This window comes from Bos indicus x Bos taurus, chromosome 2 (genome assembly GCF_003369695.1).
Source record: "Bos indicus x Bos taurus breed Angus x Brahman F1 hybrid chromosome 2, Bos_hybrid_MaternalHap_v2.0, whole genome shotgun sequence".
In the NCBI taxonomy this organism is placed as follows: domain Eukaryota; kingdom Metazoa; phylum Chordata; class Mammalia; order Artiodactyla; family Bovidae; genus Bos; species Bos indicus x Bos taurus.
Window position 1 is genome coordinate 133152114 of NC_040077.1, and position 25978 is coordinate 133178091.

General features: G+C 46.7%; 1 protein-coding gene across 5 annotated transcripts in view; it reads left to right on the forward strand.

Moving 5' to 3' along the window:
* UBR4 (ubiquitin protein ligase E3 component n-recognin 4) overlaps window positions 1-25978 on the forward strand; it is a 137815-nt gene that overhangs the window by 30314 nt on the left and 81523 nt on the right. For all 5 annotated transcript variants that reach the window (XM_027522083.1, XM_027522100.1, XM_027522092.1 and 2 more), the window contains exons 18-39: window positions 5110-5279; window positions 6555-6837; window positions 7478-7613; window positions 8480-8559; window positions 9054-9182; window positions 9896-10078; window positions 10219-10341; window positions 10437-10666; window positions 12058-12179; window positions 13166-13263; window positions 14790-14947; window positions 15698-15907; window positions 18133-18234; window positions 18542-18642; window positions 18889-19087; window positions 19465-19653; window positions 20073-20136; window positions 21849-22040; window positions 22588-22658; window positions 22746-22893; window positions 23330-23557; window positions 24206-24376. In XM_027522083.1, coding sequence (XP_027377884.1) covers window positions 5110-5279; window positions 6555-6837; window positions 7478-7613; window positions 8480-8559; window positions 9054-9182; window positions 9896-10078; window positions 10219-10341; window positions 10437-10666; window positions 12058-12179; window positions 13166-13263; window positions 14790-14947; window positions 15698-15907; window positions 18133-18234; window positions 18542-18642; window positions 18889-19087; window positions 19465-19653; window positions 20073-20136; window positions 21849-22040; window positions 22588-22658; window positions 22746-22893; window positions 23330-23557; window positions 24206-24376 — 3387 coding nt within the window. The remainder of the gene's footprint in view (window positions 1-5109; window positions 5280-6554; window positions 6838-7477; window positions 7614-8479; window positions 8560-9053; window positions 9183-9895; window positions 10079-10218; window positions 10342-10436; window positions 10667-12057; window positions 12180-13165; window positions 13264-14789; window positions 14948-15697; window positions 15908-18132; window positions 18235-18541; window positions 18643-18888; window positions 19088-19464; window positions 19654-20072; window positions 20137-21848; window positions 22041-22587; window positions 22659-22745; window positions 22894-23329; window positions 23558-24205; window positions 24377-25978) is intronic.

Consider the following 25978-nt stretch of genomic DNA (forward strand, 5'->3'; position numbering starts at 1 on the left):
AGGTTGTTTTTTTTTTTATCACTCAGAATTTTATTTTTTAACTTTACAATATTGTATTGGTTTTGCCATATATCAACATGAATCCACCACAAGTAATACATGTGTTCCCCATCCTGAACCCTCCTCCCTCCTCCCTCCCCATACCATCCCTCTGGGTCGTCCCAGTGCACCAGCCCCAAGCATCCAGCATCGTGCATCGAACCTGGACTGGCAACTCGTTCCATATATGATATTATACATGTTTCAATGCCATTCTCCCAAATCATCCCACCCTCTCCCTCTCCCACAGAGTCCAAAAGACTGTTCTATACATCAGTGTCTCTTTTGCTGTCTTGTATACAGGGTTATTGTTACCATCTTTCTAAATTCCATATATACACGTTAGTATACTGTATTGGTGTTTTTCTTTCTGGCTTACTTCGTTGTGTATAATAGGCTCCAGTTTCATCCACCTCAGAACTGATTCAAATGTATTCTTTTTAATGGCTGAGTAATACTCCATTGTGTATATGTACCATAGCTTTCTTATCCATTCATCTGCTGATGGACATCTAGGTTGCTTCCATGTCCTGGCTTCTAAGGTTGTTAATGAAAATATTTTTATTTCAGTGGTTTCTCAGAATCAAAACACAATTTAAGGACTTGTACTTGTCCCCAAAGGGGCAAAATCCAGGAACCTATTTCATGAAGTTAAAAAATTGATTCTCACAGGGAATTGGTCCAGTGGCTAGGACTCCGCGCTTGCCCTGCAAGGGGCATGGGTTCCCTGATGGGGGAACTCAGATGCCACATTGTGCAGCCAAAAAAACAAAACAAAAAAATTCTCACAATCTCAAGCTATTTGAGAAATCCTAAAGCATTTCTTTTGTTGTTTAAAAAGGTAATTGTAAAACCTATTTACGCTTACTTACTGGTACATGGGAAAAAATTTTTTAGCGGGAAAGAGACTATATCAGTAAATAGAGTAGAAAAGCTATTGACCTGTTTAAGGTAAAGAGCAGAAAATGCTTCAGTTATGATATTGCCTGCAGTAACTTCTCAGAGTGAAGTTATTGCCAAAATTATCAGTGAAGTTATTGCCAAAATTATCAGCTCCTTGCCCAGATCTGACTTTATCAAGAGGTTTCAAAGGTCATAGATTTGCACTTTTCTTGGCTAAACTTTTATGTCCAAATAATGGGGAAGAAATATTTTTCTTTAGAGAATATGGGTTCTTAAGACTCCTGTGATGATACTGCTCTCTTAGCATTTTAAAAATAATTACAGACCTCGTGTGGATGTGTAGCTGGGCTGCCCATAGCTGCTGACGCTGCAGAGGAAGCCCTCAGATCTCCATTTTTCATTCCAGCTCCAGGCATGGAACTGTAAACTGTTTCCCATATTTCACTACTTGGAAGGATAGTCATTGTAGTCTGTCTGCTGTTGAGTCCCCTTCCCTTGGATATTATTTCTTTGGAGTAATGTGCAAAGTTCTCTTACTCAAGATGCCTGATTTAAGTTGCCAGATACACAGTGTCTTGTAAGGGACGTTAATAAAATGTATTGTTACTGTTACTGTCTAATACTATATTTAATATTGCATGTAAAATTATCATAACTGAATAATACTGTTACTATGGTGATCTAGGTTCATTTATAAGTATTCATTGAAAGTTATCCATGTTTCAGGTACTGTTACAGGAACTGAAGAAATAAAAATGACTTGAGTTAGTGTGGCTTCATGAGAAAGGGGAGACAGGGTAATTAAAGGACCTAGTGTAGAGATCCGGAGAAGGCAGTGGCACTCCACTCCAGTACTCTTGCCTGGAAAGTCCCATGGATGGAGGAGCCTGGTAGGCTGCAGTCATGGGGTCACTAAGAGTCGGACACGACTGAGCAACTTCACTTTCACTTTTCACTTTCATGAATTGGAGAAGAAAATGGCAACCCACTCCAGTGTTCTTGCCTGGAGGATCCCAGGGACGGGGCAGCCTGGTGGGCTGCCATCTATGGGGTCACACAGGGTTGGACATGACTGAAGCGACTTAGCAGTGTAGAGATCGTGGGAAATTGTTTGAATGAGGTGAAAGACAAGGAGAGTTTAAGAATTTAAGATGCTGCCAAATTTAAAATCCTTAAACCCCAAATGAGACCAGCAGGATGCTCTTGTCTTAATAGAAATAGGGAAATCAGGAAAGAGAGTTGGTTTGGGGATAAAAGGAGTGATATTGAGAACTCCGTGGCACGTTCTTTGGGTTTAAGTCGACTCAGATTGTGTTTCCTCACGCGTCACTTGTTTCTCCAGATTTCTGTTAAACGTTTTTTTATTGAGGTGCAGTTGGTTTACAGTGTTGTGTTAAGTACTGCTGTACAGCCGAGTGGTTCAGTCTTGCGTATACATTCTTTTTTAGTGTGTTCTTTTCCGTAACAGTTTATCACAGGATGTTGAGGATAGTTTCCTGTTCTGTACAGTTGGACCTTGTCTGTCCATCCTCTGTTAAAGCTCGCGTCCGGCAGCCCCGGCCTCGTGCTCCACCCGTCCTCCAGCCCTCTCCACCTTGGCAACCGCCAGTCTGTCTGCTGTGTCATGATTCTGTTTCTGCTTCATAGACAGGTTCATTTTTGTCGTATTTTAGGGTCTCCGTGAAAGTGGTGCCGTGGGGCATTGGCCGCTCTCTTTCTGGCCTCGCTTGGCACGGTGATCCCTGGTTGCGCCCCTGTCGCTGCAGGTGGCGCTGCTCCGTTCCTGCTTGCGGATGAGCAGCGCCCCGCGCATGCGCACTGCTCTTGTTTTAGCCATCTGCCGACGGGTGTTGAGGTTGCTTCCATGTCTTGGCTGCTGTGATGCTGCTGCTGGGAGCCTAGGGCTGCGTGCGTCTTTTTGAGTTGTGTTTTGTCTGGATGTATGTGCAGGAGTGGGGCTGTTGGGTCCTAGTTCTGCTTGTAGTGTCCTGGGAAGCTCCATCCCGTTTCCCACAGTGACCGCACCAACTTACATGCTCACGGGTCACTTAGTCACAGTTACTCGGAATGAGCCTTTGGGTTCTTTAGGTGCAGGAGGCACGATTTGCCATTTTCTGTTTTTAAAAATGAGTCATGTCAGCCCTCCAAAGTGACTTTTAGGTCCTTGCAGTCGGCGAGCCTTGGAGTTGTTTGCAGTCAAGAAAATTGAATAGCTGAAGGTGAAGCTCTCCTTTACTAAAGGAGTAAGCTGAAGACAGCTAGCGGAGGCATCGTCTATGTGGTTGTATTATTTCCTTTGTCAGTATGTTAGATTCTGTAGTCCTCAATCAAATGAGAAAAACTGTATTATCAGTATTATAAATTTGAATAAAATAGTCACCATTACTGCTTTTGAAAAAAAAACCACCACTTTAAATAGTGAAATTTTGAGGTGCCAGAGGGATGATGATGTCTTAGAAAATAGTGGGAAATGTGAGTCTGAAATTCAGGAGTTAGAAACTGAAGACGGATGCTGCAGCTTTGGGGATGGCCCACTGGGCGGCCATCAGTGAAGTGTGAGAAACAGGGAGACGGTGGGCCCAGCAGGAGCGGTGAGGCCGAGGGTCCCCTCGGGTGCAGCGGGAGCGGCGGGGAAGGGCGCTTGGAAGGTGTCCAGGGGTGCGTCGGGCCGGGCTCCGCTCCGTCCTGACTCAGACTTGCTCCTTAGGAAGTCAGGTCTTCCTTGGAGCTCGTCAATGCGAGGGGTGGGGAAAGCCGGTTCCTGAGGAGCGTCGGCTTGTTTGTCACGGCTCTGAGCCCTAACCCATCTGACACGAGGCAGACAAGCTCCCTTAGCGGTGGTGAGTGGCACAGTAGACGCAGCCACAGTCCTCTCGCCGAGCTCCTGGTTTCGGTGTTGCCGTGCTTCCTCTTGTTGCCGTCCACAGAGGCACAGCTTTACAGTCATCAGAACGTCGATGTGTCCCTTGTTTCTGCTTTTTCAACTTTATGATTTTGTATCTGTGTGTGACATAACATATACAGAGCATGTTTTTATGTTCACTGGTCTCTGTGGTTGCCACCACCATGGCTGCATGTGCCTTGATTTTACTTTTTATTACCAGTGGTGCTCCAGTGAAGACTTTGGCTATAGATCAGACATGTTTATTTATTTTTTGAATTGTTTTCTTGAGTCAGGAATGGAGAAGTTAGTCATCATGTCTTTGTTGAGCATAAGGATTAAGAATGTGGGTTTTAGAGAGAAACTTGGCTTGTCGCTTGGTGATCCTTTGGCTTTGGTCATGTTGCTAAGCCACCCTGAGCTCTGGCCCTGAGCAGTGCAGCGGAACACACTGCGTCTGACGTCACAGCTCGAGTGTTTAGTGTCACAGTCTCCATACAGCACTTACCCACGTAACCCGCCAGTACATGGGAGCTACGCTTGATATCCATGACTTTTTGAACATTATCGAGGGATAGGGTCCTCTCGGATGTTTTTTTACAAGAGTATAATTTAGTTTGGCAGACTTCAAAATTTATCCTATGTCCTGAGGTAACCATGATTTGTGTTTTCTAAAGCCAAATGAGAAAGCAGGCATTTGTCTGGTTTTTCCACTGGCATCCTGCTCAGTTTGTGTGTGTGTTTGAGGAGATAAATTGCAGCTTAGATAACTGAGCTGAAAGTAAAGCTCATTTGAAAGACATGCTACAAGCTACAACTGGAGGCAGAGACAACGACCTGATTAATTCTAGATGCCGTGACATCTTAGAGGCAGAATTTCTCTGCTAATGCTATTAGTACAAGTTGTTGGCCCTCTTAAGTTGTTGAAGCTCCCCCTTTGGAGTGTTATTTGTAGTACATAAGTGACTTGAAAGGAGAACTGTTAGCCATTACAGTTGAAGTTTTCTTTCAAAGACACTGCCCGTTGAAACTGACCCTGGCTCTGCTGTCTCACGCGCGTCTCCTTTCGGGGACCTGGTTGCTGGCGCTAGTGACTGTCTTCGTCAGTGGGTTAGATAGTACTTTTGCCTGTGTATTTTTCTCATGTGTGGGATGACCTTTTGGGGCTGCTTCTGAATCTGAATTTCTGTGTCCTCCTTTCTCTAAAGGACTCTTTGTCAGTGTTAAAAAGCAACCTCCTTCCCTGCCTTTTCCCCTAATGGCCTCTTGTATGTCTTTCATGTTAGAACACACTGCTGCAGCAGCTGGGAGTTGCTCCTTTCTCTGAGGGCCCGTGGCCCTTGTACATTCACCCTCAGAGCCTCTCTGTGCTTTCACGCCTCCTGCTCATCTGGCAACATAAAGCCAGCGCTCAGGGTGACCCTGACGTCCCTGAATGCCTCAAAGTTTGGGACAGGTAAGATGACTCCAACAGAAGCCCTACGGAGAAGGCTGCTATTTAAAATTTGTTTGACTGATTTGTAGTTCATCTGCGGCCCTGAGATGGTACTCTGATGATAGGCTTAAAGTTGCAAGGGTGGAGGAGTATGTTTCCGATGGGGGGATTTGGGAGGAGCTGGGGGGCTATTTAAAAAACAGATATACGTAGACTAGGGTCTGGAAACAGAATCTTCCCTTCAGCACATGGAGGGTTTGATTGCAGTTATGAGAGAGAACCTGAATCCGGAACATAAACCAGTTTCATCCTGACCTGGTTTTTTGGAAAGAGAGGGAGCAGGGACGCCAACTCTTTCTTGGTTATTTTGCTTTCGACACAAAACCACTTAGAGAGACTTGCAGTCTTTTTTGGACAACTTTTAAAGAATATTTTTACTTGGGGGAAGCTCAGATTAATCATCTAAATCCTCTTTAGATGGACCTGTATTTGCCATTTTTGTTTACATGGTTGGGAGTCTTCAAAGCAGTTAGTTTTCCTAAAAGGCTTTGTTTTCCTCTTTCCCAGTCCATGATCAAATAGCTCTACTGCTGGATTTGAGAAATCATAAACCCCCGTGAATGCCAGACATGCACTCTATTTTTCCTGGTGGAATCTTGCAAGAAGGCCAGAAGGTGGAGGGTAGGGAAGTGGTGAGGGAAACCCTTATTAGAATACAAGCCTGTCTCCTGATGGCCAAAGGCAGGGAAAATAGCTGGCACATTTATTCCTTTTTTGCATGAAAGGTTTTCTCACAAGTTCTCTAAATAGTGTAAATTATGTGTTGCTTTTTAATGCATTGAGTTATTTTCAACTATTACCATGTTGTGATTTTTAACCTGTAGTATGAATTCTCAAAATGAGAAATAATCTGTAGAATCAGATGACAGAGAAAAAGGTAGTTGAAATGTTTCTGTCTACCCGGACTTATTAATTAAACAAAAAAAAAAGCCACCTTTTGGAGAGCTTGTAGTTCTTTTTCATTGCCAGAAATGGCAGCGTGGGAGTTAACACTGCTGTGGCCACAGTTAATGTTGTTGAAGGGTTGTTGAAAATGCTTTTGTGGCCAAATCTAGCCTTTTTGTAGCCAAGATTTAATTTTTATCTTCTCATTACATGTAGCTTCTTGTCTCCCTTAATTTGTTCTCTTCATGCCTGGGTTTAAGAAATCTGCCTTTTCTGGCACTGGACACTGTAACTCTTGGGGGGTGTTCTGACTTCTCCCCACCAGACATATTCTCCTCTCCTCTGTGGTAGGTTTTTGTCGACCATGAAGCAGAATGCCCTGCAAGGGGTGGTGCCCGCTGAGACGGAGGATTTGAACGTGGAGCACTTGCAGCTGCTGCTCCTCATTTTCCACAACTTCTCTGAGAAAGGCCGGCGGGACATCCTGACGCTCTTTGTGCAGATCATCCAGGAGCTGAGTGCCAGCATGGATGCCCAGATGCGCTCTGTGCCTCTCATCCTGGCTCGCCTGCTTTTGATCTTTGATTATCTGCTTCATCAGTACTCCAAAGCCCCCATGTATCTATTTGAGCAGGTACAGAGGAACACGTTCTTTTTGCTTTACAGCTGTTCCTGAGATCTTTGTTATTCTCAAATTATCACGTCCCAAACCAAAGTGACCTGTTCACTTGCGGTTTCGGGTGTCCATTGTGGTGTGTTTAAGCACCCTGAGGAGGACGCCTGGGACTTTGTCTCTCTAAACACTTTATGTTCAGCCAGAAGCGGTACACGTGCATTTATTTCATTGGTTGTGTTTGCTGAGATTGGATCATAGGTTCTGTTCACAGGTGTCCTTCCTTGAACTGCCCCACTGTACGTGTGTCGAGCACAGCGCTGTGAGTGTCAGGCCTCAGTTAGTTTACTAGTGGTTCAGTGATGGTCGAGCAGTACATTTTATGGATTAGTAAATTGCTTTGTTTCAGGGAACCAAAATGAGAATGGGAGGGCCGTTTAAGGATTATTACAGGCAGTGTTTCTGACCGTGCTTCATTACACACTGTTCCCTTTATACTCTGGCAAAAAGGTGCTTCCCAAAAGAAGTCACAGAAAAATCTAAAATTTTATTTTGGTTAAGTTTCCCAGACTTTGCTGTGTCAATCTGATATCATGCCTGGAGTGAGAAGCAGAATGTTGACTGTGTCTCTTTCTTAATTTGAATCTTTGTGTTTTAAAAGGTGCAGCATAACCTGCTTAGTCCTCCTTTTGGGTGGGCGAGTGGATCCCAGGACAGCAGCAGCCGCCGGACGACCACCCCTCTCTATCATGGGTTCAAAGAAGTAGAAGAAAACTGGTCTAAGCATTTTTCATCAGGTCAGAAAGAAGACTGTCGATAAGAAACTTCCTGATTCTCATGGGAGGGGCTGAATTTGGAGGTTGGGGCATCCTTGAGAACTTTTGGTCATTGGTATAGTCTCAGATACCTATGGATTCAAAACTCTTGGTGGAAACAGACCCTCACATATCCCACGTTTTTTTAAAAGCAAAAAAACATCTGAGATGTGAGGAGTTGGAATCCTCTGCTCCTAGTGTGCAGTATGTATATTCTTGCCACTCTGGGTGATAGCGTGCAAATTTCTCTTAGGGACATGGTTCTCACCGAGAGGCTGGTTTCTTTGGGTCATGGTCTTCAGACAGCGGGAGCTGTGGTTTCTCCCCAGTGTTTCGCACATGGCAGTGGTCCATGCTGTTAATAAGGCTCCTCTTATGTGCATTGCACGTGTTTGCTTGCACCTGAGGGTCGTTAAATATAAAGTGTATTTGGTGACGTGCTCATCAAGCCCTAACTGAGTTATCGTCACTGGGGTCTCGTAGTGGCTGGCCCCTTTGATATGGGGGAGGCAGCACTTAAGACTACCAGTCTCATGATAGTTCTGTCGATTCGTGTGATGATCATAGAACAGAAGTTAACTCCTGGAACAGAAGTTGTCAACTGGGGGAGACGTATTTGGTTGTCACAGCTGGGAGGCCGCTGCTGGCCATCGGGGGATGGGAGCCGGGATGGTGCTCAGCATCGTGTTGTGCAGAGGGTAGTTCCCCTCAGCAGAGAGTCCTCTGGCCCAGAGTGTCAGTGGGTCATGCCAAGCGTGGGAAACCCTGGTCCAAAGTGTCTTTTTGCTTTTCGTACTTGTTTGACTTAAGAGTGGAACCGTTCTTTCAGTAAGCACATTGCTTTTCAGATGCCGTCCCGCAACCCAGATTCTACTGTGTCCTGTCCCCAGAAGCCTCAGAGGATGATTTGAACCGACTTGATTCTGTGGTACCCAGAATTTAAAAATCCCATTTTGCGTGTGGGTTAGGTGGTGTCCACCAAAATCAGGCTATTAGGAGGAAAGGGAATGATGTAACTTTCTGTAAGGAGTGAATTTAGTCTGTATTAGGATTTGAGCTTTTTCTAAAAGGAAAATGTTATTTTGAGATTTATTTGCTGGGCTCCAATTTGGCAGTAGGGGATGTCCTTCCTGGCAATTGACATCTCTGACAGATTATTTCTAAAGCTGTCTGTGTTAGCGTTTTCACAGGCAGCTATTTTAATGGACAAAATAGTTGTTTCAGTCTAATGCCTGCACTTGTGTGCTCACAATATAATCCATAAGCTGAGTTGGTCCACGAGGGGGACTCTAGCTGCAGTGAGACATTAATAACTGTTTGGAACGAGCTGTTTATCAATCCTGAGGTTAAGTGGTAGTGTATGGGTAGTAGGAAAAAATATTTCACAAAATAAGAGAAAACGATTGTCTGTCTTGATATTAGGCCTGTGATGTCCTCTTCTCCAAGCTCGTCAAGTATGATGAGCTGTACACTGCATTGACGTCCCTGCTGGCAGCTGGGTCCCAGCTTGATACAGTCAGGAGGAAGGAAAACAAGAATGTAACAGCCCTGGTAAGACCATGGCAGCCTGGGCTAATTATGAAGGGTTTGGCATGTGTCTGACTATTGGAGAGCAGTCTACCAGGAATTTCCTTCTGGGATCTAGTCAGCCTTTTTGGCTTTTCTTTTTGGTTAACATTGAGAGGAATGTGACTTTGAGAGGAAGGGTCACCTCAGTTCTTATCTCCTGATGTACCTCCTGAGTGCTGGTTGATATATGATATTGGAAGTGGCCCCATGAATGTGTCTCGTACCTGTAGGATTCATAACAGCAGTTAAGACCACAGAAGGGGCCTGCTGAAGGCAGTGTCTTGCTTTCAGTCACTTGGTAAATTACTGGGGAGCCAGGGACTCAGAATTGCTTTCTTGGCCTGTGAAATGTACAGAATGTGGGACAGATTTTATATGTATGTAAAAAGTGTGTTTTACCATTTTCTGCTTTGGGTATATTCTCTGGGAAGACCCAGTGAGCTGACTTAAGAGCCAAATCTCAGTTGAAAATTGGGACTGCACCCTGTTCTGCTTTAAAAATTATATTGATATTTGGATCAGTTTTTATTGTTAGGGAGATCTTGGAAGAGTAAAGTCGCTTAGTGGTGTCCGCATCTTTGCAACCCCGTGGACTGTAGCCTACCAGGCTCCTCCATCCATGGGATCTCCATGGGAGATCTTGAGGCAGTACCAAAAGCTCCTGCCTCTGAGATTGCTGTTTTTGCTTCTTGTAGGAAGCCTGTGCCCTTCAATATTACTTCTTGATACTGTGGAGGATCCTGGGCATTTTGCCACCATCGAAAACTTACATGAACCAGTTGGCCATGAACTCGCCAGAGATGAGTGAATGTGACATCCTGCACACCCTGCGGTGGTCGTCCCGCCTCCGGATCAGTTCCTATGTCAACTGGATAAAGGTACCGCTGAGCCTGCTGCTGTGGGGTAGTCAGTCAGCAGGGTCTAATTCGGGAAACTTAATTTAAGTTTAAGGCTGAGGGGGACGCCTCAGACCCTGCCTGTTTTGCTCTCCTGAACACTTTTTTCTTGCTGTAAATAGGACCACCTTATCAAACAGGGAATGAAGGCTGAACATGCTGGTTCTCTCCTAGAACTGGCATCTAGCAAGTGCAGCTCCGTGAAATATGACGTTGACATTGTAGAGGAGTACTTTGCCCGACAGGTATGTGAGTTTGGGGTCCGTAACGACAAAACTTGGCTTACGCTGCGGGGGTTTTTTTTGCCACAACTAACTAAGATCTTGGGTATCTTTTAAAGATCTCGTCCTTCTGTAGCATCGACTGTACCACCATCTTGCAGCTGCATGAAATTCCCAGCCTGCAGTCCATCTACACCCTGGACGCTGCTGTCTCCAAGGTCCAGGTCTCTCTGGACGAGCACTTCTCTAAGGTGGCCGCCGAGACCGACCCGCAGAAGTCCTCTGAGGTCACCAAGAACCTGCTGCCCGCCACGCTGCAGCTCATTGACACCTACGCCTCTTTCACCAGGTGGGCGGGCCATCTGCCCAGAGATGTCGGAGATGGGGAAAGTAAATGCTTGGGTGGTTTACTTTCCTGTGTAAATATTTTCTAGCATTTTTCTTGTATGGTGCAGAGAGGTAATGCAGTTTTTCCAAACACTATATTTCCCGTTATTCACTGAGGTGAAGCTCTTTAAACCTCACGGGACATAGGCAGAGAAGACATTTTCTTACTATTTATCTGTCTGGCTGGGTCGGGTCTTAGTTGCAGCCCTCGGGGTCGTCCTGTGTCATGGGGGGTCTTTGGCTGCAGCCTGCGGGCTCCCCACTTGCAGCGTGTGGGCTCTCTGGTTGTGGTGCAGGGCTTAGTTGCCCTTTGCCACGTGGGGTCTTAGTTCCCTGACTAGGGATCAAACCCTCGTCTCTTGCATTGCCAGGCAGATTCTTAACCACTAGACCACCAGGGACTTTGAAATCCTGAGAAAAACCTTTTCTTAATGAGTTAGAGAGTATTTTGAAACCCAGTCCTTCTATAATAAACATTGCAAATTGCACACCCTGTGGACTTCCTTTGTTTATTTTGCATAGTGTTTAAATATTTTAGAATTCACTTTCAGTACATAAAAATCGGTAGTTTATTCTCCATTCACAAGACGTCTGGCTTTTCTTCCATTGGAAGGACTGGCAAAACTGCCTGTCTCCCGTGTGACGGAGCACACCGCTGCTGAGGACTGGCTCCTTCTCCTTTGCTGTTCTGACCCGGCCCCTTTGCGCTCGCTTACTTTTTCTGGTCCCTGGAGGACTTCACTCTTCAGTTCCTGTTTTATGGGACGTTGTTGCTGAAAGGGACTTGGATCATTGTAAAACTTAACGTGTCTTTTAGTGTGAATGCCTTGCAGTAGATAGAAGACTGTTGCTTGAGGCAAAATTTTTGGACGGATGTGAGCAGTAAACTTGAGTAGCAGCAATGAGTGCGCACTATGGGCCAGTTAGGTTTTCGGGCGTGGTGGGTTCAGCAGTTAGCAACGCTGTGAGTCACTGCCCTTTGAGAGTGTCTAGGCTGTAATCGGCCCATTCCTGATATTACACGTTCCCGGGCAGATAACTTTGGGAAGTGTTGTTTGTTTGTTTAAGAAAAAATAATACTTCTCAGAGCCTGTGATATGTACAGTGCCTGAGGCCAGGACAAGTAGGGTAGATAATGTTTTGTGAGCATTTCCAAGGATGGCATGTTCTTTGGGAAGTAATTACCCTTTGGCATTCTTAGGAGACCCAAAGGGGCAGGCACTGGCAGCTGCACTTAGAGGATCAGGAAACGGAGCTGCAGGTCTTCCATTTGCCTGGGGTTGCTTTTTTTTCCTAACCAGAATGTCACTAGGTTCCTTCAGCTTTGACATAGTTCCTTCTTTTTTCCTCCAGAGCCTATTTGCTACAGAACTTTAATGAGGAGGGATCCACTGAAAAGCCTTCCCAGGAGAAGTTGCACGGCTTTGCTGCTGTTTTGGCTATTGGCTCTAGTAGGTGCAAGGCGAACACTCTGGGTAAGTGAGCGAGCTTCTGGATAAGACTGCAGACCGCTGTGGCTGGCAGTGCTGTTTCTCCCTTGCTGCCTGTTTACTGCATTTACCATTTATTGGGATCTTCCTGTGTGTCGAGCACTGACATAGGTTTATCTGTTCTGATCTTTGCAGTAATCCTGTGAGGTAAGTTTTATCATCATCCTCCATTACTCATTAGGAAACTGAGACTTAGGTTATTTGCCCATATCCTACATTTTGCAAGTGGCAGAGCTGGAATCCAAGCCAAGATTAGTTGGTTCCAAGGTGTTAAGCTCTTTGACTGTTGGAAAGATCTTTGTTCTCCTTTCCATTTATAGAGATTAGGAAGACTATTGAGCTACTGCTTCATGCTTGGGAAAACTTCTTCCTTGTGTTAGGAATGGTCTGGTAGAAATTTGGGATGGGAAATCAGAAGGACTTGAGCGGGATTGGCGTTAAGTGTAATAGTTATCCTTTAAAATGTACAGGCATTTGTATATTCCTGCATTTCACGGTTTAAGTACCCTTTTAATGTTCAGATAGTCTCACTTGTAGAAATTTAATTTCATTACTTCGTTGACTACTGTTCTTGATGTGCATTAATGTCCCCTGCCCTCAATATGTGTTTCGGAGAAAAGAGATGGAAGTGCTACCTGTCCGTAGAGGGTCTAGATGTTGAATAGTGACTTGCAGTGACTTGCTGTCCCTTTGCGTCTTTTTTCAGTTGTCTTCTTTACTCGCAAGGTTAGAAAGTGAATATGATGGGGAGTGAAAATCTTATAATTGAGATCGTTAGTTGTTAAGCAGTTAGTAGTTTCTTGGACATGGTGCTGCTATTCAAATATGCTTCTAAGCTCTCTTACTAATTATTTTGACAACCTGGGCTGTAGTGTGTTTCTCTCTGCATTAGGGTTGGCTTTTAAAATGCTGTGTGGTGTTCTCTCTCTCTCTCTCTTGTGGTGATTCCTTGTCCTTTCTGTTGCCTCCAGGTCCAACGCTGGTTCAGAATCTACCATCGTCAGTTCAGACTGTGTGTGAATCCTGGAACAACATCAGCACCAACGAGTTTCCCAACATTGGGTCCTGGGTGAGTGTCCATCTGCCCGGGAGTAGAACTTCGGAGCCCTGTTTGGTTTCTGTGTTCTGTTCGTATTCTTTAGGCTTAACTGGCTGCCAGGAGATCTTAACCTGCTGCAGTATTTGCTGTGGCTGAACCCGTAGTCAAGTCCTTGAATTACCCAAATGCTACTCGTGATCATTTTGCCAAGAATAAGAAGTATGTTATTGTGTTATAGGATAACCACTTTATTACAGTGGAGTCTTGAGCAGTACCGGGCTGTGAACGGCGTGTGCCCATTTACACACTATTGTTTTCACTAAGTCTGGGCTGCAGTACTGAATGATCTGTGGTTGGTTGAATCCACGGATGTGGAACTGCACGTATGGAGGGCTGACTGTAACGTTATACATGGATTTTCGACTGCATGGACGGTCAACACCCCAACCCCTGTGGTATTCGAGGGTCAACTGCTAGGACCTTCAGGTTCTTCATCTGTTAAATACTGGGAGGTGAAGATCAAGGATATTAAATATAAAGTGCCTAGCACATTCTCTGGCACGTGAATTGTCAGTAAATGTTAACTGTTTCCTTTGCCTTTTAGGTTATATGTCAAGAACTTGCTCCTTCTGTCATCATTTTATGGGGTAGCATTTAAGTTCTCTAGGCTTTCAGAAGACTGTTGTGTCTTCTGTCAGTTCCCTTGATCTTCCTGTGTGCTGCCCTCAGGTTAACCTCTGTTAACAGATTATTGTCTTATTACAGTTCTTGGGAAAAACAAGTGTTATAATCTTATTATCCTTGCTTTGTAATTGTGACCTCTATTTACATCACCCGGAGCTGTAGTGCAAGGATAATTAAGATATTTGTAATGGGGAACCAGATACATTGTGAAATCCTGATCTTTCCCAGTTATTAGAGGCAAACAAGCATAGTTTTAATATTAAATATAATATATCCTAATTATTCGAAAAGTGGTATTGGGTGTCTTAAACTTTGTAGTAACTAAATTTTAGCTCAACTTTAACTTTTCTGTTTAAAAGACCTTATCTCCTTGTGGCCGTGCCGGCTGCCCCTTGCTGTGTGGGCTTCCCTCTAGTTGCAGCGATGGGGACGGCCCTTTGTTGCGGCGCGCAGGCTCCTCACTGCGGTCACTTTGATGGAGTGATGGAGCGGGCTCTAGGGCACGCGGGCCTCAGGAGTTGGGGCTCCCAGGCCCTCGAGCACAGGCTCAGTAGTGGCACCGCATGGGCCGAGCTGCTCCAGGGCGTGTGGGGCCCTCCTGGACTAGGGGTCGAACCAGTGTGTGCTGCACCGCGAGGCGGACACTAAGCCGCTGAGCCGCCAGTGGTTTGATTTTAACTCAACTTGTACTAACTAAAATTTGCTAACTGCTTCCTTCACTCCACTCCACTCTCCTTCCCGGGGTGACTCAGTGTATACTGAATAGAGTCCTAGTCTATGAACCCCAGTGGGGCCTTGGATTTTCTCTTTGCTCGTGTAAGCATCTCGAGACGGGTGGTCTCTCCATTTATGTCTGCTTTGCCTCCTTGCAGCGCAACGCCTTCGCCAATGACACCGTCCCTTCCGAGAGCTACATCAGTGCTGTGCAGGCTGCCCACCTGGGGACGCTCTGTGGCCAGAGTCTGCCCCTGGCTGCGTCCCTGAAGCACACGCTCCTCTCCCTGGTCAGGCTGACTGGAGACCTCATCGTGTGAGTACCAGCTGCATAGCCCTGCGTGCTCTCCAGGCCTGTGCTCTGGCATAGCTGCAGGAAGACGGTGAGAGTTACATTAACTGCAGGATAGTGCTGCTTGTGCCTGCTTCTGCAGTAGAAAGCGCCTGGGCTTTAGAGTGTGAGTGTCTCCGTGGAAGGGTTTTGAACGTAGATGTGGAGGGCTCCAGAGGACCTCCCCCTCTTTATGTGTAGTGTGTTTCAGAAAAAGCACGCTGGCTTTAAATCATATTGTGACGTGGAGGTGCTCTGGGTTTAAGTTTCCACATGACGATGACGTATTTGAAGTCATGCTTCTCCAGGTTCATGTGGAACTTAGATACTGCCGCCGTGGGGACTAGGGCAGGCTTCCGGTACATAGATCACGAGTAAAGTTCTGTATCTCATCGCCTTAAAAGTGATCCAGATTCCTGCCAGTTCTTCTAGAAAAGTTGTCTTAGAGGGTTACTAGCTTAGGTTGCAGTAAAGTTTCTTTTCTAAATATTACAGAATACATCTTATATAATTAATTTAACATTTTAATAAGTTGATTTTGCAAATGGAAATGATTTTAACTTCTGATACAGTGATGAGAAAGGAGACCATGAAGTTGCATGACTGTGCCTGTTTGAAAAACAACTGTCCAAGGAAAAAAGCCCTTCCCAATACATGATTGGCTTGCCCTCTCCTCCCCTTGCAGCTGTTCAGAGGAGTATATTCACTGATTTGATTCTGTTTTCTTTGCTGAAGTTGGTCCGATGAGATGAACCCGCCACAGGTAATCCGGACACTGCTCCCCCTTCTTCTGGAGTCGAGCACTGAGAGTGTGGCTGAGATCAGTAGCAACTCCCTGGAGCGCGTCCTGGGCCCCGCGGAGTCTGATGAGTTCTTGGCTCGTGTGTATGAGAAGCTCATCACCGGCTGCTACAACATTCTGGCCAACCACGCGGATCCCAATAGGTGAGCCCGCCTGGGGAGCAGCGTCCGCTTCCTGTGACCGCCTGCTGCTCTCACTGAGATACACCAGCACTTGCTTCTCTCTCATTCATTAACAGCCTACGATTGTGCCTTTTTAAAAATTTAATTCTGGTTCTGCTGGTTGCACTGGGTCTTCGCTGCTGCGCATGGGCTTTGGTGTGAGGACTTCTGTTGCGGTGACGTCTCGCTGTGGAGCACGGGCTCTAGGGCGCGGGGATTTCAGGAGCTGCGTCTCTCAGGCTTAGTTGGCCCGAGGGATGTGGGACCTTAGTGCCCAGACCAGGGACTGAGCACGTGCCCCCTGCGTTGGCAGGTGCCTCCTTACCCCGGGGCCACCAGCGAGGTCCCTGTTGTGATTTTTAACAGAAAGTTCTGTGCTTGTGTGCGTCTTGCATTCTTGAGGACACATAGGAAGACTTGTTTGGAATCCTCTTCTGTGATTCATTCTTAGGGATGAGCGTGCTGTCCTGGATGTGGTACTGTCTGCAAAGGAGCTTGATGCAGTTTCTAACATTTTTGTGACTGTGCGTGTGAGATAGGTGTTCTGTGGCGTAAAGGTGATCTCATTGCGTTGTTTGACCATGCTGGCCATGTTGATGTAGGCGAGTCTTAAAAGAGCAGTTGAGTAAGTTAGTTTTATCCCACTGAGAACTATAAAGATGAAGGGTGCCAGGAATTGTGATTTCCCGCCTTCTTCTTATCCAGCAGTCCAGGTTTTCGTGAGGGACTGTTTTTTTTTCCTCTCTCCCCACTTCTCTTTTGTCACCCCTCCCCGCCTGCTAAGGCAGGAGACGTGGATTCGATCCCTGGGTCAGGAAGATCCCCTGGAGGAGGACATGGCAACCCACTCCAGTGCTCTTGCCTGGAGAATCCCCTGGACAGAGGAGCCCAGCGGGCTGCAGCCCATGGGCTCGCAGAGAAAAGTGACGTAGCATGCCTGCACGCCGCACTTCCTTTACGCCCTCTCTCCACCTCCAGTCCTCCCCTCCTTTCCCTCCTCTTCCTGATAGTTTGAGATAACAGCTCTGCTTCTTTGAACTCTTAGCTACTGACTACATCACTTATTTTAGATTTTAGGAATTTTTTGTTTTATTGCAGTTTTAATTCCTCATTTATCTAGCACCTGCTGTATGCTTACTCCTTGGAAGGAAAGTTATGACCAACCTAGATAGCATATTCAAAAGCAGAGACTACTTTGTCAACAAAGGTCCGTCTAGTCAACGCTATGGTTTTTCCTGTGGTCATGTATGGATGTGAGAGTTGGACTGTGAAGAAGGCTGAGCACCGAAGAATCGATGCTTTTGAACTATGGTGTTGGAGAAGACTCTTGAGAGTCCTTTGGACTGCAAGGAGATCCAACCAGTCCATTCTGAAGGAGATCAGCCCTGGGATTTCTTTGGAAGGAATGATGCTAAAGCTGAAACTCCAGTACTTTGGCCACCTCATGTGAAGAGTTGACTCATTGGAAAAGACTCTGATGCTGGGAGGGATTGGGGGCAGGAGGAGAAGGGGACGACAGAGGATGAGATGGCTGGATGCCATCACCTATTCGATGGACCTGAGTCTGAGTGAACTTCGGGAGTTGGTGATGGACAGGGAGGCCTGGCGTGCTGCGGTTCATGGGGTCACAAAGAATTGGACACGACTGAGCGACTGAACTGAACTGAACTGTATGCCAGGGTTTATGCCAAGCTTTGACAAAACAAAACTAAATATTGCCCTCAAGGTGTAGCCGTAAATAGACTTAGGACTTTTTTTTAATAGTTTAAAATTGGGTTTTAAAAATATATTTTAAAACTGTATTTTCGGCTCTGCTGGGTCTTCACCGCTGCGTGGACTTCTCTGGTTGCGGGGGCAGGGCTGCTCCCTGCTTGTGGTGTGTGGGCTCCTCCGTGTGGCGGCTTCTCCTGTTGGGGCACAGGATCCAGGGTGCTCGGGCTTCAGCACTTGCGGCCTGTGGGCTTAGGAGTCGCACCTGCTGGGCTCCAGAGCACAAGCTCAATGGTTGTTGCTCATGGGCTGAGTTGTCCCGTGGCAGGTGGGGTCTTCCCGGACCAGGGATTGAACCCGTGTCCCCTGCATCGGCAGGCGGGTTCTTTATCACTAAGCCACCAGGGAAAGCCGTAGACTTCTGAATTGTTAAAGGTAGTATTAGGACTTCGAAACAGCCCTTGTTTCTATAGTTGATTTTTCTTTTGGATTTTCAGTGGACTTGATGAATCCATCTTAGAGGAATGTCTCCAGTATTTGGAAAAGCAACTGGAAAGCAGCCAGGCTCGGAAAGCTATGGAGGACTTTTTCTCTGACAGGTGAGCTATGTTGCGTTCTCCTCAGTGCGGATTTCTGAATGCCTTCCAGAAGCAAGGACTGTGTTGACCTGGTTGTTCTCTCAGGAAATACAAAAGCTTGCTTAGATGTTTGTACTTCAGGAGGACTGGTTAACTGCTGGCGCCTTGAGGTTATTGGTGAAGGGGGTTGGTTTTGATTCACTGGCATTGTTGACTCACAGGTGATCCGTTCTCCTAGAGGGGATGAGATTGTGAGGAAATAGAAAAGGACGCTTTTTATGTGACACTTAACATGATTCTTCGATTTTTTTCCCCTCCTGCCTTTCAGTGGAGAACTCGTGCAGATCATGATGGCAACAGCCAATGAGAACCTCTCTGCTAAATTCTGTAACCGAGTTTTGAAATTCTTCACCAAACTCTTCCAGCTGAGTGAGTGACAGCTTTTAATAATCTTCTTAGGGGAACTTTGATGTCCAGCTAATGACTGTGCCTATCTTCTCCCCGAGTGTAACTACAGCAGAGGAATGCTAACAAGTGGAGAGAATTCCTCAGAGAAAGTTTGGAAGGAAGTCGAAGGCTTGCTTGGAGCCTTTCCCCCTTCCCTGGCTCATGGTCTGGGCCTCTTGCCTCCCCTCGCCCTCCTTCACTGACCGTCGCCTCTCGCTCTGTCCCCAGCTGAGAAGAGCCCTAACCCAAGCCTCCTGCATCTCTGCGGCTCCCTGGCCCAGCTGGCTTGCGTGGAGCCTGCGCGTCTCCAGGCATGGCTCACCCGCATGACTGCATCGCCCCCCAAAGATTCCGATCAGCTGGACGTGATCCAAGAGAACAGGCAGCTGCTGCAGTTGCTGACCACCTACATTGTTCGGGAAAACAGGTAGAGCACCTGTGTTCATATCACGCGTTCCGACAGCCCCAGCAACAGGGCAAGAGCGTTTGCAGCTGTGTTTCCTTCAGCCTCAGTCCTGAAGCATTTGCAGCGATCCTGTAGCTCCCTCTCAGTAGACTTAAGGAATCTAGCATATCTCCTTGATTTTTCCCCTGAAAAAACTTTTGCAGTGGCTTCGTCTGTCAGTTGTAACACGTGTGATCGTTTTATGGTCTGGTAGTCCAAGTGCACAACTTGGCTTAGTGTGTATGATCATGCATTTAATGTTTAATTTTAAACGCCTCTTAGAAATTCTAAATTCTTACAAATTTAATACTGCTGATTCTTACTGAATATTTACCAGTGTGATGTTTCTTTTCTACCAGTCAAGTTGGGGAAGGTGTGTGTGCTGTGCTTTTGGGCACCTTGATCCCCATGGCAACAGAGATGCTGGCCAACGGTGATGGGACCGGTTTCCCTGAACTCATGGTTGTCATGGCCACCCTGGCCGGTGCAGGTCAAGGTGCTGGCCATCTTCAGCTTCATAATGCTGCTGTGGACTGGCTGAGTAGATGGTAAGAGGATGAAATGGGAGGATCGCATCTGTAGTTTACACCATTGCTCTTAAGGGGGATAATTAATTGCAGGCTATTTTTTTGTAGCTCAGAGTAAGTTTAAAAGAAACTTGAAGCTCTGTCTTTTTATTGGGATTATTCACTGTAGATTCAATCAGTTCAAGTTCAGTTTGGATTTAATCTCTACTCTTTTATTAGTAGAGTTTCTTGTTCATTATTCCTAGGACAAGTCTTGGGAAAGTGTACCAACTATCTCTGATAGGAACAGAACCCCCTAATCGCTGATGACCCACATAATTTCCAAAGAATGCCTTTTGTTCACTTTGTCTACAAATTGATGCAAGATACATGGAAATGCTTCCCTTCTTTGGTTCCTTAGATGATTTTGTGTCCCATCCCCCCCCTTTTTTATTTGACAGCAAGAAATATCTGTCACAGAAGAATGTGGTTGAAAAACTGAATGCCAGTGTAATGCACGGAAAGGTAAGGAGAGTGAGGGGAGCGATGGGTCCTGTCTTTGTGGCCGGGTGGAGGGAAGTCCCTTTCCTGTTGGTTTCTGTCCCTGGCTCCCCTGCAGAGGGGAAGGCCTAGGATCTCAAAGACCTCGAAGCGTGTCATCACCAAGTGCATGCCCACAGGCCTCTTCCTGGGGGCAAGAAGTGGTCTGGAGGAGATGTTCTGCGAAACAGACATCCAACAGAATCCTTCTGAAAACAGTGAATTACTGCTGTGTTTAGCTATTGGTATTCTCTGGTAAATTGTCTGCTGCTCCTGCATTGGGATTGTGTGCTCTGAGTGTCAGACACAGGTTCCCGTTTACCTCCTCAGCGCCAGTCCAGATGCTAGAATCGTTTATGTTATTTGGAGGTTCAGGCCACTGTGCTGAGAAAAAGGGTGGCAACTGGCAGAAATCTTGCATTTGAACATTTTCTCCCTCTACCCAACCTGCGAGCCTGTCATTGTGGCTAATTTAAATGTTTTTCACTAATGGTTAAAAAAATGATTATGGCAGGGAAAAAAGCCAATGAGAGGTTACTCATACTTTAATGTAATCTTTTTATCTTTTTTCTTGAGGTATAATTAACACAGATATTAGTTTCAGGTTTACAGCATAGTGATCTGACATTTGTCTATATTGCAAAATGATCACAGTCTAGTTAATATCCATCACCATACATAGTTAAATTTTTTTTCTTGTAATGAGGACTTTTAAGACCTGCTCTCTTGGCGACTTTCAGATGTGCATACATTAGTATTAACTCTGGTCACCATGCTTGACATTTCATCTCCATGGCTTACTTATTTTATAACTGGAAGTTTGTATCTTTTGACTCACATCACCCACTTCACTGAATCACCCTCCTACCCCCTGCCTCTGGTACCACCACTCTGTTCTCTGTATCAATCTAGTTTTTTCTTGAGTGATTTTTGTGTCTATCTCAACTTTATTTTCCTGGTTTACATTGTACTTCATTTTCTAAGGTTTTTAAATATATATACATTTATTTAGCTGTGCTGGGCCCTTGTAGCTGCTTGGGCTTTCTCTCGTCACTGCGAGCAGGGGCTGCGCTCTAGTACCGTTGGGCTCTCTTGTTGTGGAACCTGGGCCCCAGGGCTCGAGCGCTTCAGTAACTGCAGCTCCCAGGCTCTAGAGCGCAGGCTCAGTAGTTGTGGCCCATGGGCTTCATTGCCCCGTGGCTTGTGGGATCTTCCTGGATCAGGGATCAAACCCACGTCTGCTGTGTTGGCAGGTGGATTCTTTACCACTGAACCACCAGGGAAGCCCTATTTTATGATTTTTTAAAGAGTTGTCTTTGTGCTTAAGGGATGAATCATACTGATTCAGTACAGTTTCTTTAATTTTTAAAGTTTTTAAATTTTTTGGTTACCCCATGCAGCATATAGACTCTTAGTTCCCTGACCAGAGATCAGACCTGCATCCTTTGCATTGGAAGTGCTGAATCCTAAACCACTGGCCCCCAGGGAAGTCCCGTGCAGTTTATTGGCCAGCCATTTGCTGTTGTAGTGCGAAGAGCTAAGGAAATAGATAATTAAAACATGTTATTTTTCTTCTCTGCTTTTTGTGCTGTTCCTTTGATCTTGAGCTTTATCGGAAAAAGCGTGAGAAAACACAATTTGCATGATAATGGAATGTGGAGAACTGACCTTTCATGGTGTGGTGGTCTTCTTTATAGCACGTGATGGTCCTAGAGTGCACCTGCCATATTATGTCTTACTTGGCTGATGTCACCAATGCCCTGAGCCAGAGTAACGGGCAAGGCCCGAGTCACCTGTCTGTGGATGGGGAAGAGCGGGCGATCGAGGTGGACTCTGACTGGGTGGAGGAGCTGGCGGTGGAAGAGGAAGACTCCCAGGCCGAGGATTCAGTAAGTGAGGTCGCCGCCACAGTCATGGCTGACCGCCACTTGCAGTGCTCACGCTAACAGGCCTTTGGCCTTCTTTTTTAGCTCCTGTGAGCTTCAGGACTTTGCCCAGTCCTTGTTGCTTATTCATAGCTTTCATGATTAATGCCAGGCTGATTCTCCAGGCCTGCAGAACAAGTGGTAGGACTCTGCCTCCTAGAGGAAGGACCCTTAAATAAGCCTGGGCCTTCTCCCATCTGGAGGCACGTGTCCTGCAGTTCCAACTGGCTGTTGCATCCAAAGTGGAGTTTCAGAGACGAGAGTTTTTCAGGGGGATGGTGTGAGCTGCGTTGTAGAGAAAGCGTAAGGTTTATTTTTTTTCTTAGCCACAAAACCTTAAGGTCTTATCTGAAATTACATCACATTTATAGCCTGCAAGCTCTCTCCAACTGGAATAGGTTTCTCCTAGTCATTTATGAAGTCAGTGGTTTATTTTCCATAGAGTGTGTTTTTGTGGGTGCCTGTGTGGAAGGATGTATTTCTGATTAAAAAAAATTTATTATCTTTGAAGGATGAAGATTCCCTTTGCAATAAACTCTGCACTTTTACCATCACTCAGAAAGAATTCATGAACCAGCATTGGTAAGAGGGGTTTTTCCTTTTTGGTGGGGCTTTCCAGGTTGGTGTTGGGGACTTCCGGACTCACTGCCTGGCTCTTATTCTTTCCAGGTACCACTGTCACACTTGCAAAATGGTCGATGGGGTGGGCGTGTGCACGGTATGTGCCAAGGTGTGCCACAAGGATCATGAGATTTCCTACGCCAAGTATGGATCTTTCTTCTGTGACTGTGGAGCCAAAGAAGATGGCAGCTGTTTGGTGAGAGATTAGGACATTCTCTTGGCTCTAAAGGGTGACTTGTTAGGGATACAGATGTGTAAGCCAAACTGGGAACTTCCCACGTCACCCTCATGGTGTCCTGGGTCAAGGACCAAGTTCTGATTCTGTCAATGATCAGTTGCATAGTCATGGCCTAAACACTTCACTTAGAACTGGAACTTGCAGTATCCTTAGAGATCTTGCAGTTTTTTCAAAGACCTTACCCCTACCCCAATTTTAAGACCTGTCGTTATGAGTGGGTGAAGTGTTAGCTATTAGGTGAATACCACAAAGATTAGAATTCAGGCTTTTGGATATTCTTTAAATGGTTAGCCAGTCTCCCCTTTGAGTCAGATTTTTCCTCTGAGATCTTAGGCAGTATTTCATCTGCGCTTGTGACAAGAAAGTGGGGGCCTGTGACATTTCCTGTCCCTAGGCTTTGGTGAAGCGAACTCCCAGCAGTGGCATGAGCTCCACCATGAAGGAGTCAGCATTTCAGACTGAACCCAGGGTTTCAGAGAGTCTCGTGCGCCACACCAGCACCTCCCCGGCGGACAAGGCCAAGGTCACCATCAGCGACGGAAAGGTTGCTGACGAAGAGAAGCCCAAGAAGAGCAGCCTGTGCCGCACTGTGGAGGGCTGCCGGGAGGAGCTGCAGAACCAGGTGGGCCCTGGTGGGAGGAGCTGCAGAACCAGGTGGGCCCTGGTGGAGGAGCCGCAGAGCTGGGTGGGCTCCGGCGGCGCACAGCGTGGGAGCAGAGCGTGGAGCCTGGCACGGCGCCCTCTTTCCTGCTCCACCAGTGGTGGCTTTGTCCTCCAAGGTTGCTGATGTCCAGCACGTGAATAGCAGGCGTGTGTGTGGTCCATCCCTGCGTCATAGGGAGTGTGTGGCTGAGGAGTGTTTGGGGCTTTGTGTGAAGGTGGGTTTTAGTTGTGTGATGCCCCGGGGCAGCCTTTCTTGGTGCAGGCCCCTCATCTGCAGCACAGGGCACAGAAAGCGGTGGGTGGTTGTTGGGTGGGGGTCGTCTCAGCCTCCCGAGGGGTGCATGCCTGGACGCGCTCTGGATGTCTCACTGCGCGGTGGGTGTGTGGAAGCAGTGCTCACCAGCAGGGGGCCCCTGGTGTAGTGACCCAGTCGCATGCTGACTGGAACCAAATCCAGCGCTCGGACAGAGTGAAGTGAGGGCTGGAACACACACTTGCAGTGAGGAAGCCGGGTCCTGGGTTCTGTAGGTCGCTACTGGCAACATGATGATGAGTGTGACCCGTTCTTTTTCTTTTTTTTTCACTTGTGTATTTGGATTTTTCTCAGGCCAATTTCTCCTTCGCTCCTCTCGTGTTAGACATGCTCAGTTTCCTCATGGATGCCATTCAGACCAACTTCCAGCAGGCGTCCGCAGTGGGGAGTAGCAGCCGGGCCCAGCAGGCCCTCCGGGAGCTGCACACAGTGGACAAGGCGGTCGAGATGACGGACCAGCTGATGGTGAGTGGTTAGCGTCGGGGCCAGGGGCACGCGGGAGCCAGCACATCCGCTGGGAAGCCAGAGGCGCTCGATGCTCCGAGTTGCATCCTTAGAAAGTCACCTGTGGGCGTTCAGAGCCTAGACTGTAAGAACCTGTGACATCCAATGTGAAAAACAGCATGTGGGGTACGTCTTCTCACGGAGGGAATCGGAGGTCACTTGGACCAACAGCAAATAAGTCTCCTTTTCAGTTCACGTAAATCTGTGAACCCCTGTGGGTGAGGAGTGACGTTTGGGGGCAATTTTAATAGCTAGGAATGTCTTCTGTATGTAAAATAGAAGGCCCCCTTGTTGTGTCTTCTCCCTCGAGATTGACATTGCATGCAGAGGTAATGCTGTCCTCTTGGGCTTGGAGCCTGTTAGGTGTCTTCCTTTAGTTCTTGCTGTGACGTGGGTGCTGAATTCTAAGTCGTTGTCCACTGTACGCCTGCTGCCCGGCACTGACTGTAGGACTCCTGGGGTGGTCTGCTCAGCCTCTCAAGCAGCTGTGTAAAATCAAACGGTAGGACTTCTCTGGTGGACCAGTGAGTGAGAACCCGCCTGCCAAGGCAGTGAACGTGGCTTTGATCTCTAGTCTGGGAACTGCCATCCCCCATGTGGGAGCAACTAAGCCCATGTGCTGCAATTACCAAAGCCTGCAAGCCTAGAGCCCATGGTCTAGAACAGGAGAAGCCCTGTGGTGAGAAGCCCGAGCGCCGCAGCGGGAAGTAGCCCCTGTTCACAACTGGAGAAAGCCTGTGTGTGGCAGAGAAGATCCAGGGCAGCCAGCGTTAAAGGAGAAAGGAAACTTGCGCACTTCTGGAAGGATAGTATAACAATGAGTGAGGTGCACGGATGGATCTCACAGGGTGACTGCTTCTGAGGGAGACACGGGCACTTGGTAGCACACACACAGACAGACACACAGATATTCTGACGTTTTACCGAAAATCGGTCACCGTTGGGAATTCCCTAGGTTCCAGTCAGTCGGACTCTGTGCTTCCACTGCAGGGGGCCTGCGTTTAATCCCTGGTCAGGGAGCTAAGATTCTGCAGTGGCCAACCTCCCTCCCCTAAAAATCAGTCACAGTTTTAGAGCAGTGGTTTTAGACTTGCAGATACTAAAGATGAAGCTAGAAAAATATTGGGATGGTGTTGGTGATCCATAAGGTTGCTGACTTTTAATTTTATTGGGGTAAATCAATGAAAAAAAACACTATCATCATTATCATTTTATTTTTTAAAGGGCATTTTGGAATTCGTGGTGGTCCAGTGGTGAGGGTTCAGTGCTTTCCCTGTTGAGGGCCTGGGTTCCATCCCCGGTTGGGAAACCGAGATCCCACAAACTGTGTGGCTTGGCCTAAAAAGAAAGACAGAGGCGCTTGTTAACACTTAAAAAAACCCAGCACTCACGTTAATTTAGTTCTGTGCAGCACTTACTGCATTGTTCTTATTGCACTGACGGTAATTTTGATGAATTAACTCTCCATGGATTACGAATCGGAAACTATTGCTCTTTAGTGAGTAAATTGCACATTATTTCAGTCATATGAACAGTGTGTGTATGAATCCACTTGGTCTATTT